Source organism: Mauremys mutica, chromosome 3 (assembly GCF_020497125.1).
Source record: "Mauremys mutica isolate MM-2020 ecotype Southern chromosome 3, ASM2049712v1, whole genome shotgun sequence".
In the NCBI taxonomy this organism is placed as follows: domain Eukaryota; kingdom Metazoa; phylum Chordata; order Testudines; family Geoemydidae; genus Mauremys; species Mauremys mutica.
Genome location: NC_059074.1, coordinates 139,262,483 through 139,280,516, shown reverse-complemented (window position 1 = coordinate 139,280,516; position 18,034 = coordinate 139,262,483). Strand labels below are relative to the sequence as shown.

The 18,034-nt window shown below is 36.9% G+C and overlaps 1 protein-coding gene across 9 annotated transcripts in view; it reads left to right on the top strand.

Moving 5' to 3' along the window:
* CEP170 (centrosomal protein 170) overlaps positions 1-18,034 on the top strand; it is a 199,841-nt gene that overhangs the window by 88,457 nt on the left and 93,350 nt on the right. For 8 of the 9 annotated variants that reach the window (XM_045008470.1, XM_045008472.1, XM_045008469.1 and 5 more), the window contains exons 7-9: positions 179-313; positions 11,045-11,521; positions 15,524-16,158. In XM_045008470.1, the coding sequence (XP_044864405.1) occupies positions 179-313; positions 11,045-11,521; positions 15,524-16,158 (1,247 nt within the window). The remainder of the gene's footprint in view (positions 1-178; positions 314-11,044; positions 11,522-15,523; positions 16,159-18,034) is intronic. The other variant, XM_045008473.1, reaches the window with a different exon arrangement.

Sequence of the window (18,034 nt, the reverse complement as noted above, 5' to 3'; positions counted from 1 at the left end):
TGCAGGTCATTTGTCCAGGCATTAAATTGGTTTTGTATTTGAGGAAACAAGCAATCAAACTGTTTTGACTTGCAACATACAAGATACATCAGAACTGCTTTTTCTCCTTGTCACTTGTATCTAAATATCTTAGGTAAAGTAAAAAAGTAATTTCTTTGGCTTTGGAATATTTTTATAGATCTTTCTGCCATGCCTCGTGGTACACCTTTGTATGGACAGCCATCCTGGTGGGGTGAGGATGAGGCTGATGAAAAAAATGGCTGCAAACAAGATGTCAAACATGAAGAAAAAATACATGAAACAGGAGCTTCAGGTGAGACTGTTCAGAAAACATTTCAATTTGTAGTATCTTTTTTTATTCTTTAGTAAGTATCTCTTAAATGTGGGAGCCCACAGAGGTATATAGGAAAGATAACTTTTTTCAATAATTAATGGCTTATTAACCAATTTTATATGTTCTTTTATCACTGTTAAATACTATTGCTTCACTAATATCTGAACTTTATGCTGCAGAGTAGCCTTTCTGTGTTGACCTTCTGTTTTTTGTCACTGTTTTATGACAGCAAAGTACTTCAGATTTTCATCATATTGGAGTCTATGGCTGAAATCCTGGCCTTATTGAAGTCAGAGGCAAAAACGCACGTTAATTGTAATATAGCTAGGATTTTGCCCTTTGTAAATGCCTTCTTTAGTTCTTCTCAACTATTGTCATGATGCAGTGGACAGAGTTATTCTCCAAATATTTAATAAAGCTGTGCTTACATGAACAAAAAGGATATAAATACATGTTGGAGATTCTTACTGCTTGAGAAATTTCTCAGCTTCACTCTGTTTAATGCTAATTCACATAGGTGCTGGAACTAGGGGATCTGGGGGTGCTTCTGTATCCCCTGTTTTGAAGTGGTTTCCATCATATACAGGGTTTACAGTTTGGTTCAATGGCTGTCAACACTCCCACTATACAAATTGTTTCAGCACCCCTGCCAACTCAACCCAGACATAGATTTAATTATTTGATTCCACATAATATCCACTATACATTTAATCCAAATTCTAGTAAATGAGATTTTGTTAACCAGCCAGCTTTCTGGATTGTTGACAGTTATTCACTGATAAAAGCTAGGATAAGGTTGGCTAGTAAAAAAAAATGTTCATAAATAGCAGTTCAACAATAACAGAACTGTACTGTTCTGAGTACAGAGTTTGTTACCTAAATCAATAGCTTACTAGTGGCTATAGTGAGTAAAGTAATTCTTCCGAACTAGTATCGAGCCGATAGTGATTAAATCCACTTCTGTCATTTGGTATAATAAAAATTAAGCCATTGTAATGGACACTGTCACCAAATCAATATCTCTGACTGTGAAAATTAATGGTTCTGTTTTGTTTTGCTGTGTGGATGCCAGCAGTACAAGATTCCTTCTGGCAACATTCTGTCCTACTGTCATTCCTTAGTGTTTCATCAGCGTTAATGTTAGTCCATATTTTAATGAAAAAAAAAGATATTTTCATGTTCTGATTTATATGTTAAATTTGCAAGAAAAATCCTTGTTGTAATGTTAATTCACCCTGGTGGTGTCTATAAATAGGACTTTCCATTTCTACTTGTTATGCTGTTAAAAGTTAGTGTGTGTAAAATACATGGACAAAACTTAAAAAAGTTAGGCTCCTAAATCCATCATGAGGGCATTTAAATAAAAGTGGACTCACTTTGGAAATTGTTGAACACTCACAAATCCTATTTAAATCAAGGCAAATCCAAGCCACTTTTATTTAGGTGCCTATACATGGATTTGGGAGCCTTATTTTAGACTTCCATGTGTGTGTGTGTGTGTGTTTGAAGGTTTTTGTTTTTGTTTTTTTTTAAATTGGAATGATTTTTGTTTCCTTCCTCCCGTTATATCATCTGTTTTAGTTGCCATGAATCCTACCAGGGAGGGGTTGGAGCAAGCCCTAAAAGTCTGTTAAAATATCTCAAAATAATTTAAAAATGTAGTGAACTTAAGATCCAATATCTTAGGACCTTTGGGGACTATATGCGAGTTTGGCAGCCTTGAATTTCCACGTTCTAATGGAATAAAGCTTTCACCACTAGGGCTTTGGATTAGTGGGTAGAGACTGGGTGAAGACCTTCAAAGGTTTCTTTTAAAGTGATGACTTTTTTATGCGTAAAAAAGTTTTTTGTCATATTCTAAGGTTTTTATGGCTCTTCTTGAGTCTTCTACAGTTTGACTAAGACACCTAGTTTTACACGCATTGGTATACAGAAATTGTCACAATAATTTGCATGAAACTCTCTAAATATCACTACAAAAAATCTGTACTGTATGTGGGATAAATAAAATGCATGATGGTGTGATATAAAGGGTTTGTGAATACTTGTCTGAGATAACATAACTGCATAACTCATTTGTAGATTCACCATCCTGCACTTCATGTTAATTAAAAAAATATTTTTCTGAAGATACCTTTTGTGCAGCATTCTCACTCCCAGGTCCCTAGCAAGTAACAGGTAGAATTCCCTGAACTCTGTGGGGTTTTGGTCTGTAACAATGGTGGTAGAGTTTTATTCAGGTTCTCTGTTCTCATAACAAAGTCATCAGTGACTGCCATCTGAAGAGAAACAAGTGACTAACAGCTGTCGTATGTGTTTCTGTCTCCATTCCTCTCTCCATAGGGAAATTGCATGTGTTGTGGGGTTGGGTAAGGAAAAATGTCTGTTGCTGTCTGTGAAGGCAAGTGGAAAGCAGTGAGCTTTAGCATCATAGCACTTTTCTCCCTCAAGCTCGCTGATGAGCTATTACCTTCTCCATCTCTATGGGGCCCTCCCTTTAAAATATGAAGTATACAGTCTTAGTGGTAGGGCGGTCTACCTTCTTGCTTTTTAAAATTGGGGGATTGTAAAACACCAGTCATGAAATCTTCCACTCTTCTGTCTTTCTGTCTCTTCCATGGTGTTATCTCTGCCACCTCCTTTTTTGTCACCTGTTCAGATGCCAACATTTATGGCATTGTTCACTCCATAGGTCACTAGTCCTGACTGGTCTTCTGATTCAGGAATATTGAGGAATATTGTACGTGAACTTGGGGGAGGATAGTTTTCTTAAAAGAAAACTAAGGAAACAAAAGTCAAATGAAGAAGAGTAATTTTAAGAGGGATTTAAAAAAAATTCTTGTATCCATTTTTGTTAATTTAATGCCACATTTTGAAAAGTGAAATGGTGTAATACTGTGGGTTTGTTGTAATTTTTATATAGGATTATTAAATAAAACTAAAAAAAATCTCTGCAGGATATATATCTGTGCTGCAATAACACCACTCTTTGAGTGACTTCTGAAGGTCGCACCCAAGATATGAAAGTACTCCAGAATGATGTACAAGTTGTTGTCTTATTTTATTCATACATTAAAATTGCTTTCTTCAAAATAGCATAAGTACTTTGTGAAAGAGAGGAGTAGCTTTTACAGTGCTCTTTGAATTCAAAGAAACGCAGATAAGAGAAGCCAACATCTGATTAAGCCAACTGGTCAATGAAATCAAAACCCGCCTTTGCAGTAGAATGGAAGGAAAAAGAAAGTTTGTGCTAGAGAAGAACTTCAGTAATGAATGGAAGTCTAAAGGATTTGTTTAATGTGCTCAGTTGTGGTAATTTACAAACAAAGTGAAGAATGGCATGGTTAGACAAAATTTTTATACAAGGTTATAAAAAATATTTGGGCCTCACAGGAGAATACATAATGTGCATCATCTCACTGTGTGAAACAATTCCATGTTATCTTTGAAATACCTTTTCAAGGTACCTTCTACAAACAGAATCACTGTAAGAGAGATTAAATAAAAATATTTGTGCAAATAGCTTCTTTGTTTAAATTGAAGGGTTATTACTTCTATCAAAAATGGAATTTAGCTTGTGACAGAAGAATATAGTCAACAGACTTAAATGAATAAAGTTGTACAAGAGCATTAAAGAAAAAAAAATCCCCACAAAACAAACAAACCACAAACCCTGTATTGGTGAATATTTGGTTCCTTTCTCTAAAAGGATTCAAATTGCATGGATATAGAACTTTAAGATCCCACACTGAAAATAGTGATTTTATTTTCTTAATCACTTTAGGTTATCAGTAGACTTTCAAACTCACTCTCTGTGTTTCAACTTCTCTGTATCTGATGTAGAATGTTTATTAGTGTTGGCAAAATGCCTAAGTAGACATGTCAGGTGGAAGGCCATCTTGAGGGGACAGAGGGCTTTGTCTGGACTGGCAGAAAGAAATGAGTTGTGGCTCCTTTGCGTGTCCTCTCTCCCTTTGAGGTTAGGAGGGAGTTGGCTGGCAGATGAGGAGGAGGGCATCACCTGAGCTGGTGGGTGGGCTGGTAGGGCTCAGATAAACCATTGGCCCCTGCACACATGAGGGAGTGTAGCCCTGGTCTTCCACCCTGAATCTCATTTCTGGATTAACCACTCCCTCTCTCCTATACCTAGAATTAGGGTAGGACTGGGGTTTTTTGGACATTATGATAGTTGCTTTTTGTGACTGGGAAGGAATTTTTCCATCACTGTCAGATTGGCTAGGGTGGGGGGTTGGGCTTTTTGGCATCCCCACAACAGCTGAGGGACCTGTTCAGGAGGTAAGATTCAAGCCGTTGTAATTTAGCAGGTGGCAGGTGTTCAGTGCAGGTATTTGCTCCTTAGAGGTCCAGTTCCCTGATAAACTGGCATTTGAAGTAGCCTTCAAAACCTTCCTAAAGAAGCTGAGGAACAGAATAGAGGGATCCTAAAGTTTGGTTCTGCGAGGAGACCAACCCTCTTTCCCCAGACACTTAACCCTCATGTGAGGGGAGAGGGGTGGGGTCCCAGCAACAGGCTGGGAACCCACTGTGGAGGGCTGGGGAGCTAGTGATAGCCCTCTACCAAGTGGAAACAATTAAAGAAGGAACCATGATCTGCACTGTACAATTTATTGCTGAATAGGTTGAGTTAATGAGTTAAGTTTAGTAAAGTTATTACCTAGTTAAATCACATTCCTTGGATCCTGTCTGTCTTCTGACATGTGCAGGACAAACAATTTTGTTCTATGTGGTATACCTTAGTGGGCTTCCCTCCCCCATAAAACCTGCCTTCCTATGATACTAGTATTTGCTGTAGAATTCCAAAGTTACTAAATATTTTCACACACTTTAATACCAAATAAATTATTACATAGCCTTTTTTGGACCACTTCACTGGCACATAATTTCCAAGGCTTGCTCCCCCTAAAGTTTTCATCCTCCCATTAAAACATATTTTTGTTGCTTTTCAACAGACTTGCATATAATTTCTTTGTGTCTCTTGACATTTCAGCATAAGTACATTCAGGCAGAAATTGGAAAAACAATCCATGTGTGATGGAAATGTTCTATATTTATTATAACTGGAACTCGTGAAATTTCAGATCTCCTTGAATGTTGTTTCAACTTTTTAGACCTAATCTGTAGTCCAGCACTGACCAGCTGAGATAGTAGATGTAACGTATAATTTGCTTTTTATATGGTAAATCATTGTTATCTCAGATATTTAACACAAACAAATAAAAGATCTTTGAAACAGCCTTCTTAATGCAAGACTGTCTAGAACAGTGGCCCCCAAACTTTTTTGCTTGTGCACCACCCCTTACCAGATCCACCTTCCCCCCCCCCCCTCCCAAGCCACGGTAGGGAGCCGAGGTCAGGTGCTGGGAGCAGGGCGCGGCCAGGAGCAGGGCAACAGGCGGAGCAGGGCTGGATGGTGCTTTCTTCCCGCCCACATGGGGGCTGGCTCAGGCCCTGCCATGCCCCCCCCACATTACTCCACATACCTCTACGTGGGTGTGCCCCACAGTTTGGGGACCACTGATCTAGAACAAGTAAATTATAGATTCTCATATATATAATTCTGCAAACTTTTGTTCCAATAACACACATCCAAACATTTTAATAAACTAATCTAAATAAGAGTCTCCATCAGTCTTTAACAATTTGAAAAAAAAATGTTCTCTGTTGACTAGAAGGTAAAGTATACATTACAATAGATGGACCATGGTTTAATGAGGAGATTGATATGGGAGATTTGTCGCTGCTAAAGCAGCTCTGTAAAATTAGCCTTTAAAGTCTCAAGTTAATGAGATTATTTTGGTATTACTGTCTTTCAACCTTAGTGGAAACTCTAATGGAAAATCTTTGTAGTAAACAGAGCACAGTGGACTCAATTTCAAAAAGGCACATCCTTGTGCTTTTGTTAGAGAAATATAGTGATGTAATTTTATGTGCTATGGATCCATGAAATGGTGTATGACTTCATATATGACCCAATACTGCTGCTTTTTGAGCTGAGTTCAAAGTACACTCATTTTCTCTAGCTTTCTCTGGTAGGGGTAAGTATACTGGGATCTAACTCTTCTCATCACATCTCCTCCACTCACCCCTTTTTCCCTCAAAAAAATTATTTGTGGTTTCATTAATTGCTGTAGAATTTGGCATCACTAATTCTCCTAATCTGAATTCATAAATGTGTAGGAATTCAGTTTAAGGCTTTGATAAGAACATTAAGTTATTCATACAGTTCTCTTTATGATAAGGAACTAAATATTTCTGAATTCCAGCAGTTGGTAACTTTAAATAATTTTTTATATGTAAAGTTTCTTTGCAGGTAACAAAAAACTGCCATTCTAAGGCAACAGTAGAATATTAAATCCCTGAAAGATAAATTAAGAAGCGATCCGGGTGATCCTTAAAATTAAACATTAAGGCCTCAATTCAGCAAAACACTTAAGTGCATGTTGAAATACTTTGAGGTATAGGGACCTAGAATAAGTGTGAATAATGCTTATGTAAGCCTATGCAAGGCTATGGAAGTGAACGTGCATAGCATGTCACAGGAGGCATTCAGAACTTTGTAGAACAGGGACCTTTTAAAATATTTAGACAATGAAAGATAGCTTCTAATTTTCTTTTTGTAATTTTTAGTTAACATACTACTTATGAAAAATGACATACAAAGATTTTAAAAAATGTTTAGAGAACAACTTCACACATTTGCTAAAAGACAAGTTGCGGGGAAATATTTGTATTTAATAGCGATAAATTATTATATAGATTTTTCTGGACCTCATGGGAAATATAGGACATAAAGTAAAGTCACTAGAAAATTGTGACCTATGAAAAGCAGAAGGGCCAATAAAGGAAAGGAGAGAGAAAATATGAAAGAAAAAGCAATAGCTGGAAAAAATCAGGGGAAAAACAGGATAAGAGATCAGAAGAATGGGATTCCATTAGGTACTAATATTGGCACACCTTAGCTTCTGTCTCTGAAAAATTGTGTAACTTTTGTTTTCAAATAGTGGCTAACAAGACTTCAAGAATTTTGGATTCTTTTACTGGCATGTAAATCTGCTGTTCTGATCTCCAGTTCATGCTTTTAGGTTTATCTGTCTCTAACATTAGCATCTGGATTGATGGAGTGACTGTCATTTAAAAGAGAACATGGAAAAGCTATCAGTTTATATATAGTCTTGTGACTATTTTGTCCAGTAGCAAACTAGGCTGCTAAAATAGAAGAGATGACAGTAACTGAAGATCTTTTTCTTTGTTCCACTTTTGCTGAAATACTCTTTTGAAAAATCTATGCAATGTCAAGTCATTTTTTGTGTTAAGCTGGAAAAATATATAAAATCACACCATGCAAAGTACCAAAAAGAATTTTTGAATAATAAATAACCTGAATATTGTGGAAATAGTTTCCTAAAACTGTTACATGTTTTTCAGAAGTGCAGTACAAGTGCCTTAAAAAAATCTCCAGTCTTGCAGGCCAACAAATGAATTCCATTGAATAACCATGAGAACATATTCATACATTCTTGTCCTGCAGGACAAATGGAAATTTAGGGCCCCATGATTATTTGTGTGTGTTCAGAAAAACAAAACAATAAAAAACCAACACAGCCGTAAAACTTGGTGCCAGTGAAGGTGCAAAGTGAATTTTGCTGCTTTTTTTACCCAAGTTGTAAGTTCATTCCAGTAAAATAATTTTCTGAATCCATTTGTTTTCAAATGAGATAATGTATTAGGCCAGTTATGCTCCAAATGCTTTTATAGTGTGCACCACTGCTTAGTGAAGCAAGTGTCTTCCTGCCCAATCATGACCACTCACAATACCTCTGCTCCCAACTCTCATGATTCCATTTGCAATCACATAACCCTGTGGCAATTGCAATGCTATTTGTGTCCCTGTTTTCCTCCCAGAAGCTGCTGCCTGGTTCTGTTTCCTAGCGAGGAACTGTGCAGGGTGGAAGCTCTTCATCTCCATATACACCCCTTTATCCTCTGCCCCCGCTGCTACCAAGAAACTTACTCTCAACTCCTGCTCCCTCTCCCTCCCCCCTCACTGCTCTCAACCTTCCTTGCCCTCTCACACATCTTCAGGCTCTACTTCCCAAGATAGGCTCTTTCCCCATCCGGGCTCCCTGCAGATGGAGTTCATGTGACGTCAGCCTTGACTTCTTCCACCATCCAGCCTCATTCGCCTTGCTCTCCAGCGCTAAGCACCAGCTGCTTTTTTCCTTGTGCTCCTCTGATGCAAGACCAGGACATTGCTTCCTTCCTCTGCCCTTTCCTGCACTCCCCACACCAGCCTGGTGCTGTCCTCTCCCCATCCACTCCACCACAATGATAATTTATAATCCATTAAGAAATGCGTTTTTGTAGTTCCTATTTAGCTCAGAAATTGTTATGAAGCACTTCAATGTTAAGTGTTTATGTAGTTAAGTTTCAGTACTATGTACATTTTTCTGATGCACAGATTGCTTGGGCAGTGTGGATTACTTTATGGTAATGAAGGCAAAGGTGAGGCTATTTTACAGACTCTTATTCATTTTACTCTCTACAAGTCTAATATAATACCAGTAATTTAATTTAAAAAGATAACATAGTTGGAGCATTCCCCGAAAGGAGATCTCCATCAACATGAAACTTGGGTCTTTTTTGTTTTTGCTTATACTACAGTGGAACATAGAAGATTAAAACTATATTACATTTTGTTTCTTGTGCTGCTTAATCATTGAACATCTCACCTTCTCACACAAGATTGCAAATGTTGTAGTTTGAAAAAAAGTTCCTATTTTTTAGCTAATATATTTAGTTAAATTGTTTTTGTGCTTACTTTAAAAAAAAATCTTACCTGTTTTATGAGAAATCACTCCTTGGCTTGTATGGGGAAATTTTGATTTTTTTTTTAAAAAATTACTCATCATACCTTTTTCTTTACCTAAATTATTTGAGATAAATTCATTCTTGTCATAATTTAGGTTTGAACTAGATTGACTCCCAGTATTCAGATCACATTTTGTGTATTCCAATATGTTTTTTCAGGCTGTTTAAAGACCTCACTTTATACAAGAAATGGTGTCTTGATATGAAAGTCAGGAGAAGAATTTTACTTTTGATCTGATCTAGTTTGTACTTTTAAAATAGGTACAAAATATTTTACTGCAAAAAGCTACTTATTAAAGAAAGTAACTTAGTACAAGGCCTACAAATTGTTTTAAGGGATCTTATTCTGTAACATTCCAAGCATGAGAATAAGGGGAGGATGTACATTAATCCTCTCATCCTTCCTTAGTATCGTTCATTCTTGAACTTTTCCAACCACTATGTTACTCTCAAAGTAGTCCATATTACTAGGATCAAAGCACCCATCCTATTTTCTGTGGCTTCATCATCTTTTTTATCTTTCTCTAAAGACACGTGATGCTGAAAATAAATCAAGACTTCTCAAAAAAGCAAATCTTTCCTGAAGAATAACAGGAAATATTTATAATTCATTTGTACATTCCTTTATTTACATTGCTACCTTACTGGCTAAATAACAGATTTCAGGTACAAATTTAACTATCTTAGGTGGATACAATTTGTCTATTTTCAGCCACGATGAACATATTAATAGGATTTTTAGTACTTCACTCTGTGTCCTAAAATCCTTTTCCACAAATCTTAATATGAATCATGTAAAAAGTGTGAGAACCATTTGAATTATGCTGTTTGGAGTCTGGCTTTCTGCTATTAACTTTTAGATGAATATCTCTTGCTTATGGTGCATCTTTACATCAGATATTTTGCCTGGTATATTTCTTTTGCTAAATGCATGTAAAGGCTAGTTTCCTAAAAGGATACTGATCGCTTTGCTAGCAGTCGCATGAAAACTTTAATTTAACATTCATTCAGGATGTGCAGTGGGACGCTCATTTCCCATCCCACTCCTCCTGTTTTCTTTGCTCCATTCAAAAGCATGAAATTTATTGAATTCTTTTGGCTACTGTAGTTTCTAGTCTGCTTTTCCTGTGCTTTATAAATTGTGTTCAGTGAAATAGGGGTGCGTAGCATTAGGAATTTAGTTTATAATTCGCGGCTTTATCTTTTGTAAAAATATAGAACATGTTTGTATTATAAAACAATCTCAAATGCTTATTCTTCTTTGTTTTAACATTCACATGGGAGCTCATTTTTATCTTGCATTCATATTTGAATTATTTTTCCAAACCGTCTTGCTATGAAAAATTATACTGACTGTATAGCTTAGGAAATGAAGTCATAATCAACCCCATCTAATTCAGGACACCTGTTCCATAAATCTAGTCAGTTGCTTTTTGATGATTTCCAGGTAGCTCTGAATAGCAATATTATTTTTCAAAATATTAGCTCTTATGATTTTTTGAACTGTTTGCCATGTTGCTATTAATATGAATCTCCTTCCATCATCCACAAATCTGTTGGAGTGCAAATGTTCTTTGACAAATTCTAAGAGAACTTTCTGCCAAATTCACATGCTTACAGTCATGGCTGTCCTCTCTTCAGTGACATTTTTCATGTAGCAAAAATAACTTACACTTCCAGAAGTGCATTGTTCAGTCTTCTGCATGGGCTTGTGCTGTTTTCCAGGAATTACTCCAGTGGCCTTTATAGGAATTCTGAAATTCCTCAAAGACCCAGAAGTTCCCCAGTATTGTGAAATCTATTTTTTATTTTTCTTAATAGGATGCAGCACAGATGCCAAGCAAGTTGAGGAGAAATCTTCAGCTGCAAATGAAGAAGAACTTTATCCTTTCTGTAGGGAGCCAAGTTACTTTGAAATTCCTACAAAAGAATTCCAGCAACCTTCACAAATAGCAGAGAGCACTATTCATGAAATCCCAACAAAAGACACCCAAACCTCTCATGCAGCAGGTGCAGGGCATGCTTCATTTACCATTGAATTTGATGACACCACTCCAGGAAAAGTAACTATCAAAGATCATGTGACAAAATTCACTTCAGATCAGCGCCACAAGCCGAAGAAGTCTTCTCCTGGTGGACAGGACCTGCCTGGGCTTCAAACTGTGATGATGGCTGCTGAGAGCAAAGTAGCTGACTGGCTAGCACAGAACAATCCCCCTAGAATGATATGGGAAGCAACAGAGGAGGATTCCAAAAGTATTAAGAGTGATGTTCCAGTTTACTTGAAGAGGCTGAAAGGTAAAGTGAATAATTTCAGCTATATTTATTTCCTAAGGCTTAAATCTTTCACAGAGGTCATGGGTGGACCCATGCAGTCTTCTGGAGTCCAGTTGAAGTCATTGTTGCATCTGCACAGGAGAGTGTGGTAGCAAATGTCTTTGCAGGATGGAGTCTTAAAAAAGTCAAACAATTAATTTAAATGATCCTACAGTAAGTATACTGACTGGAGTTGTGTTACGTTATTATACAGTTGAAGGCTTCATATGTTCCAAAAGCTTACTTTTTGAAAGAAAAAACATCTTGGTTAATGTTTCACAATTTATAAGACTGTACATTGATTTGTTTACAAAAGTTGAATCACTCTTGATAATCAAAACTCGTGATTTAACACACGTTTCTGCAGTTCTTTCAACAGCATACATTCTGTTGGATACATAAAAAAATCATTTTGCTATAATCACATTCATGAGAGCTAAAGAAGATGCACATTAATGGCTAGATATGCAGCATACACAGCTACTCTATTTAACATACTGATTTGGGACCCTGGATTCAACTTTAAGTCCATACTCAGATATAAACCAAAATGTTTTGTAATACATCAGTAAAATACTTACACACATATTTTTGTCAACCAAAGTTCCAGTTGATTTCAGATGTTGATTTATTGCAGACTACAAATGACATTTCAAATGGAAATGTATTCAGCGGTGGGTAATAGCTTTTCAAAGGAGTAAAATCTATGTGGGGATTTCATTAAGCAGAATTAATGAAAAATTCTGTTATGATTATTTGCTCATGAGTATTCCACTAACATTCAAACTTTTCAGAAAGAAAACTTGATGACAGATATTTAAGTCTACAAATTATTTACTTTTTAAAAATCCTGAAAACTTAACTGTGCAGTTCCTTATTTCTTAGCTTTGCAACCTAAATGTACTTATCTGCTCAGTCAGTTGGGATTGAGTAAATATTGTCTTATTGATCAAAAATTTGCTTTGAAAGCTCGCTTTTCCATACAAGTCTTAGAAACAGCAATATCACTGTGCTATTAGTGAAATAATAGCATAGTATTATTGCAGTGTTTCTTAGTGCATAATATCACAGTTACTGCTTTGCTGTTCATGACATTGGATTGTACTGGATTCTTAAAAAATTCTTTATACTATCAGACATCTTACTGTGAAAAATGGGAAGAACTATTGCCTGGGCAGGCATATGCATGCAAGACATACATCCCTTTTATGGTAGCAGAAACTTGAAGACGTTTCTGTTACAAATGGACATTTACCGTTCTTTCAGTTGAAAATGTATGTTGTACCAGAGGAATTTGTTCTGGATAATGCACTGTGTGACCTACTGTATCACAGCTGGTCTCTTGCACTTCCCCCCTTCATGAGGGAATACCTACAACCACTCTGAAAGCTTGATTCTGAGCATTGTAGTGAAGCTTTTTAACATATTGGTATCTTCTCCCTGTCTGTCTTGTATTCCTAGCTAAACCTGCAATGAAATCATGATGCAAAAAACTGTGACCTATAAGTTTCATGACAGTATTATTATTGCTATATTGTGGTAGCACCTAGAATCCTTAGTTTTAGACCAGGGCCGCCGGTGCTAGGCACTGTGCAAACACATAATAAAAAGATGGTTCCTGCTTCAGAGTGCTTACTGTCTAAGTTAGTTGTCATAATAGGTTGTGATGTGAAGATTATAACCGCTTCAATAATAACAAGCCATGTAGAAGTACACTTTTATCCTAGTGTTAATATTAGAGGTAACAGCAACAGAAAAGCTAAAATGTCAAATCTGTAAAGGTTTTTTGTCTCATTAAGTTCTAGTGCAAAAGCCCATCTTTTAAACCTACTGCGTATAAATATGCGTATGATTATTATATTAGTATGAATCATGGAATATTACAACAGTTGCGAGCTTCTTCCACATTCCTACTTGGTAATCCCAATTTTTATTTTTTTTGGTAGATATATTGTTTTTTCATCTCTAACAGAGGAAAGAGCAAAGACTCTAGATCAGGGGTGGGCAAACTTTTTGGGCTGAGAGCCACATCTGAGTGGGGAAATAGCATGCAGGGCCATGAATGTAGGGCTGGGGCATGGGGTTGGGGTGTGGGAGGGAGTGCAGGGTGTGGGGAGGGAGTGCGGTGTGTAGGCTCAGGGCAAGGGGTTGGGGCACAGGAGGGGGTGCAGGGGGTGGCTCAAGGCAGGAGATTGGGGTTCAGGGAGGGGTACGGAGTGTGGCAGGGGGCTCAGGGCAGGGATTTGGGGTGCAGGAGGGTGGGTTGTGGGGTTCAGGAGGAGTTTGGGGTGCGGGCTCTGGCCCGGCACCGCTTACCTTGAGCGGTTCTGGGGTGGCAGCAGCGTGCAGCAGGGCTAAGGCAGGCTCTCTGTTCCTAGTCAATGGGAGCTGCGGGGGGTGGTGCCTGCAGGCGAGGGCAGCGCACACAGCCCTCTGCTCCCCTCCTCCCGCAGGGGTTGCAGGGACGTGGTGCCGTCCGCTTCCGGAAGAGGCGTGGAGCCAGGGCAGGCAGGGAGCCTGCCTTAGCCCCATGGTGCCACAGGGGTGGCAATCCCACGGGCTGCATCCAAAGTCCTGATGGGCTCTAGATGATGTCTGATTGCTAGATAAGTGCTGTAGTTTTTCTATTTTCTTTGTTACATTGCCTCTGCAATGCTCCATTTTGGTTAAATAGATTACCAGAAATTCCAAATTAACTGTGGAAAATATACTTTTTATTTTCATGTAACATAACATTATCAACACAGCCAGCTGGATGACTGTTTCATATTATTATCTAGCTGATACTTCTGTGTCTGGTAAAGGAAACAAAAAATGAACACTTCATAATCTTTGTAGCATACAAAATAGCTGAATTTAAAATTTAAATTTTATAATTACTGTATTAGTTGTTTTCCAATAATTGTTATGATTATTTTAATTGGTTTAGCACTAACAGTGTGTTTGATGCTGAACAAGAGACATATCAAAACAGTTACTAACTAGCAGAGCTTCCAATCTAAATGACAATCTAAACACTCTAGGAGACCCAGAGGAAAAGTCAGCATTTTAGTAACTAAGAACATGCATAGTTTGATATTTGCACAAAAAGAAATTACTTAAAAAAAACCCACCTTATCGCTAAAAGAAGAAAATCCAGATGATTTAAAGAGAGAGAATAGCAACTTATTCTACAGTGTTTGGATAGTTTCGTTTCACAGAAGACTGCTTTGTAATAAGTTTGGCTTTTAAAATTTCAGTTGCTATGTAGTTCCTTCCATTTAAATTTCTTTTAAATAATAATAATAATAATTTCTTACACAGTGATCTTTAGCCATAGATCTCAAAGTGCTTTAGCAGACTGGCAGGAGTGACTGGTTGGAAAATTCATTGTACTTGTGTGAGAGTATGATAAAGGATTAGTGCTGATGCTAACTAGACACCCTTTTCTGGAAACTACAGTGATTAATTAGATGGAAAGTTATTCTGTAAATACTTATAAATAATGTTCCAAATCTGTAGTTCTCTACAGGTGTTTCCCAATAACAGTGAATTATTACGTAACTATATTCCGCATCCCCTTAACCCTTCCTGGAGCGTTTTCAGGGTCAAGTTTTGTTTTCTGGTGCAGGAGTCATTTGTAATCAGCTGACTACATAAAAGAAAGCATTTTGACTGGATGGCTTGATTAAATGAGACCAAGATCTGGTACACCTGTATAATATTATCTGGTTCTGTAAACCATTGATTAAGTATTTACAGATCAAAAAAAGGCAATTCAAATGCATCTGTGTCACTGATCAGCTTGTGAAGACTTCATTATTTGACTGGTAGCAAGGTGAATGCATTAGTGTAGCTGTAGGAAGTCTGAAGAGCCTGTTACTGAAGGACATTGGGTTACCAACAGAAAAACAAGTATAATTTCCATGTACATTTTAATTTGCCAGCTTCTGTCCATGTGATATTTTTACTTTGTAGTAATATTTTTTTTTGTTTTGTTTGAAGGGAATAAACATGATGATGGGACACAGAGTGATTCAGAAAATGCTGGTGCACGCAGGCATTACAATAAGCGAGCAACACTTGATGAGCATTTAAGGCATCAACATTTAGAACAGAAAAAGTCATACCAGAAAGCCCATACTACAGAAAAGCATGAAGAGCAGGCTGCTATAAGTCAGACTGCCTTTATGATTGAGTTTTTTGATGAAGACCATCCTCGAAAGAGACGATCTTATTCCTTTTCTCAGAACATAGGAGCTCTTTGCTCAGAAACTCCTTCAACACCTCATGTGAGAGCGGAGAAAGTGAAAGGTACATCTGGAGACATCAAAGGGGTTTCTTTGCCTGTGCAGACTAGTAGGGTAGCACATGGTGTTCATGCAAAACTATTAAAACAGAAATCAGAAGAACCCTCGGTTGCATTACCTTTTTTACAAACTGCATTGTTAAGAAGTTCAGGAAGTCTTGGACATAGACCAAGCCAAAACCAGGAGATGGACAAAAAATTAAAAAGCCAACTTGTTTCTGCTGCTACTGAAAAGGACAATGATGATGACCAAAGTGACAAAGGTACTTACACTATTGAGTTGGAAAATCCCAATGCTGAGGAAATGGAAGCACGTAAAATGATTGACAAGGTAAGAAATTAAAATACATACCACTATTACACACTGCATTTCAGTTTTTTTCTGATGGGAAATACATGCTACTTACTGAAATTACCAGGATACTGTAATCATAATAAAATACAGATTCTCAAAGTAGACTTTAGTATTCGTGTCTGGAAAAAGGCATAAAGGGGCTTGCAGTGTATTGCCTAAAAATTCCAAATCATTCTTGATATTGCTATTCTTTATTTACTACTCAGTATTCTACACAGTATTACACAGTTTTAAAAACGGTTAGATCCTACAGTTGTTTCAGTCTGCCCTCAATCTGTCTGAATTAGAGAGCAACATTTTAGAAATGCTATGTTTTTAGCAAAGGTACTAAATTTGGATTTACTACAGTCCTGTGAAAATAGTGATCTGTTTTAAAAACTCCATGTCTCTTCCTGTTTTTCCATACACTGATTAATGTTGTGACAAAGAATAAATTCAGATTAATAAATTATACCACTACCTCGTGTTTTCCAGAATTGTAAAGGTGGTAGAGTCAATGTATAGCTTGTATTTCAGTAACTTGCCCTAAATTTCAGCATCTGTCATACTCCATGGAATAGAATTAAGAATATTTTCACCTCTTCTTTATACATATAAACTCACTGGTACTCAAACAGTGATCATACAGTTCTAGGCACCTGTTGATGGAGACTGTAGCTCAGTTATCAAGATAACTTTAGTTTTATAATAAGGGTTTGGACTCCAATATCAAGATAAGAATAACTTACTATAAACATTTGCCTTGCCACTTTTGAATCAGAACTTTTTTTTATTACAAATTCTCTGCTTTCCTAAATAATCCATTTAAGGAGAGTTAATCTCTGTAGGACAGTGGTCTCCAGTTTAGACCCACAGTGATGCATATTCAGCATGCTATGCAGATAATGTATTGCTTATTTGTTCCAAAAAATTACGTGATAGTCACTTTAGTTCTTCATGTTTAAAGCCTTTCTTCAGATTCCAGTAAACAGATTTAGCCAACAATTCTGGCTAATGAAAAACAGAAAAATATAAAGAAACAGATTAAACTAGATCTTTGATTTTAGGGAAAAAATACTGATACGGTAAATGGGTGGATCAAATGGGAGATTATTTTTAAGGTTCTTTCTATTTTACTTAGGGATTTAATGGAATAGTTATTCAATTTTGGGTTAATATAAAATGATTCGGATAATTCCTTTCTTATGAGTCCTCAAAAGACCTAAGCTACTTTCGTTGTGTATTAAAGCAGTTAACAAAAATTGAAAAGAAAACATTTCAAAATGGAACAAGTGAAAATAAAGAACAGGGTATACTTATTTTGTGTTAGTGGTCACAAACTTTTATGAATTATTGAACTTGGAGTTATTTGTCTCCAACTCTGAATTTGACTCAGAGAAAGCAGCCTGTAAATCAAATAAAAAAAAACAAAACCAAGCTTGCTCTTCCACAAAATTTGACATCAAGAAGATTGTTTCTGAGCTAAAATACATCAAAGGCAATGTTCAGGCAGCAGTTTAAGATCTTAAAACTTATGTAGAAGAACTAGCAAAAAGAGTCAACAAAATGAATGCAGTCTCAAGTGAACATATGAAAACAGTCACAGACATGGATCAAAAATTGAAATAAATAGAAAAGGGAGAAAATTCTCTGGAACTCAGATTAGACAAGTTGAAAACTTACAAAAGGAAAATCTAAAGAGTCAAATGTGGTCCTGAGAGTGCAGAAAAACAGGAAGCATATAGATCTCAACATATAAAGACTAAGCTGTAGGAGCTGTGCATTCTTGAGACTTGGAAGGAACTTTGATTACCCTCCAAAGACTACCTCATGCTCACCAGTTAAACAGATGACTTGATCAAATAATAATTTC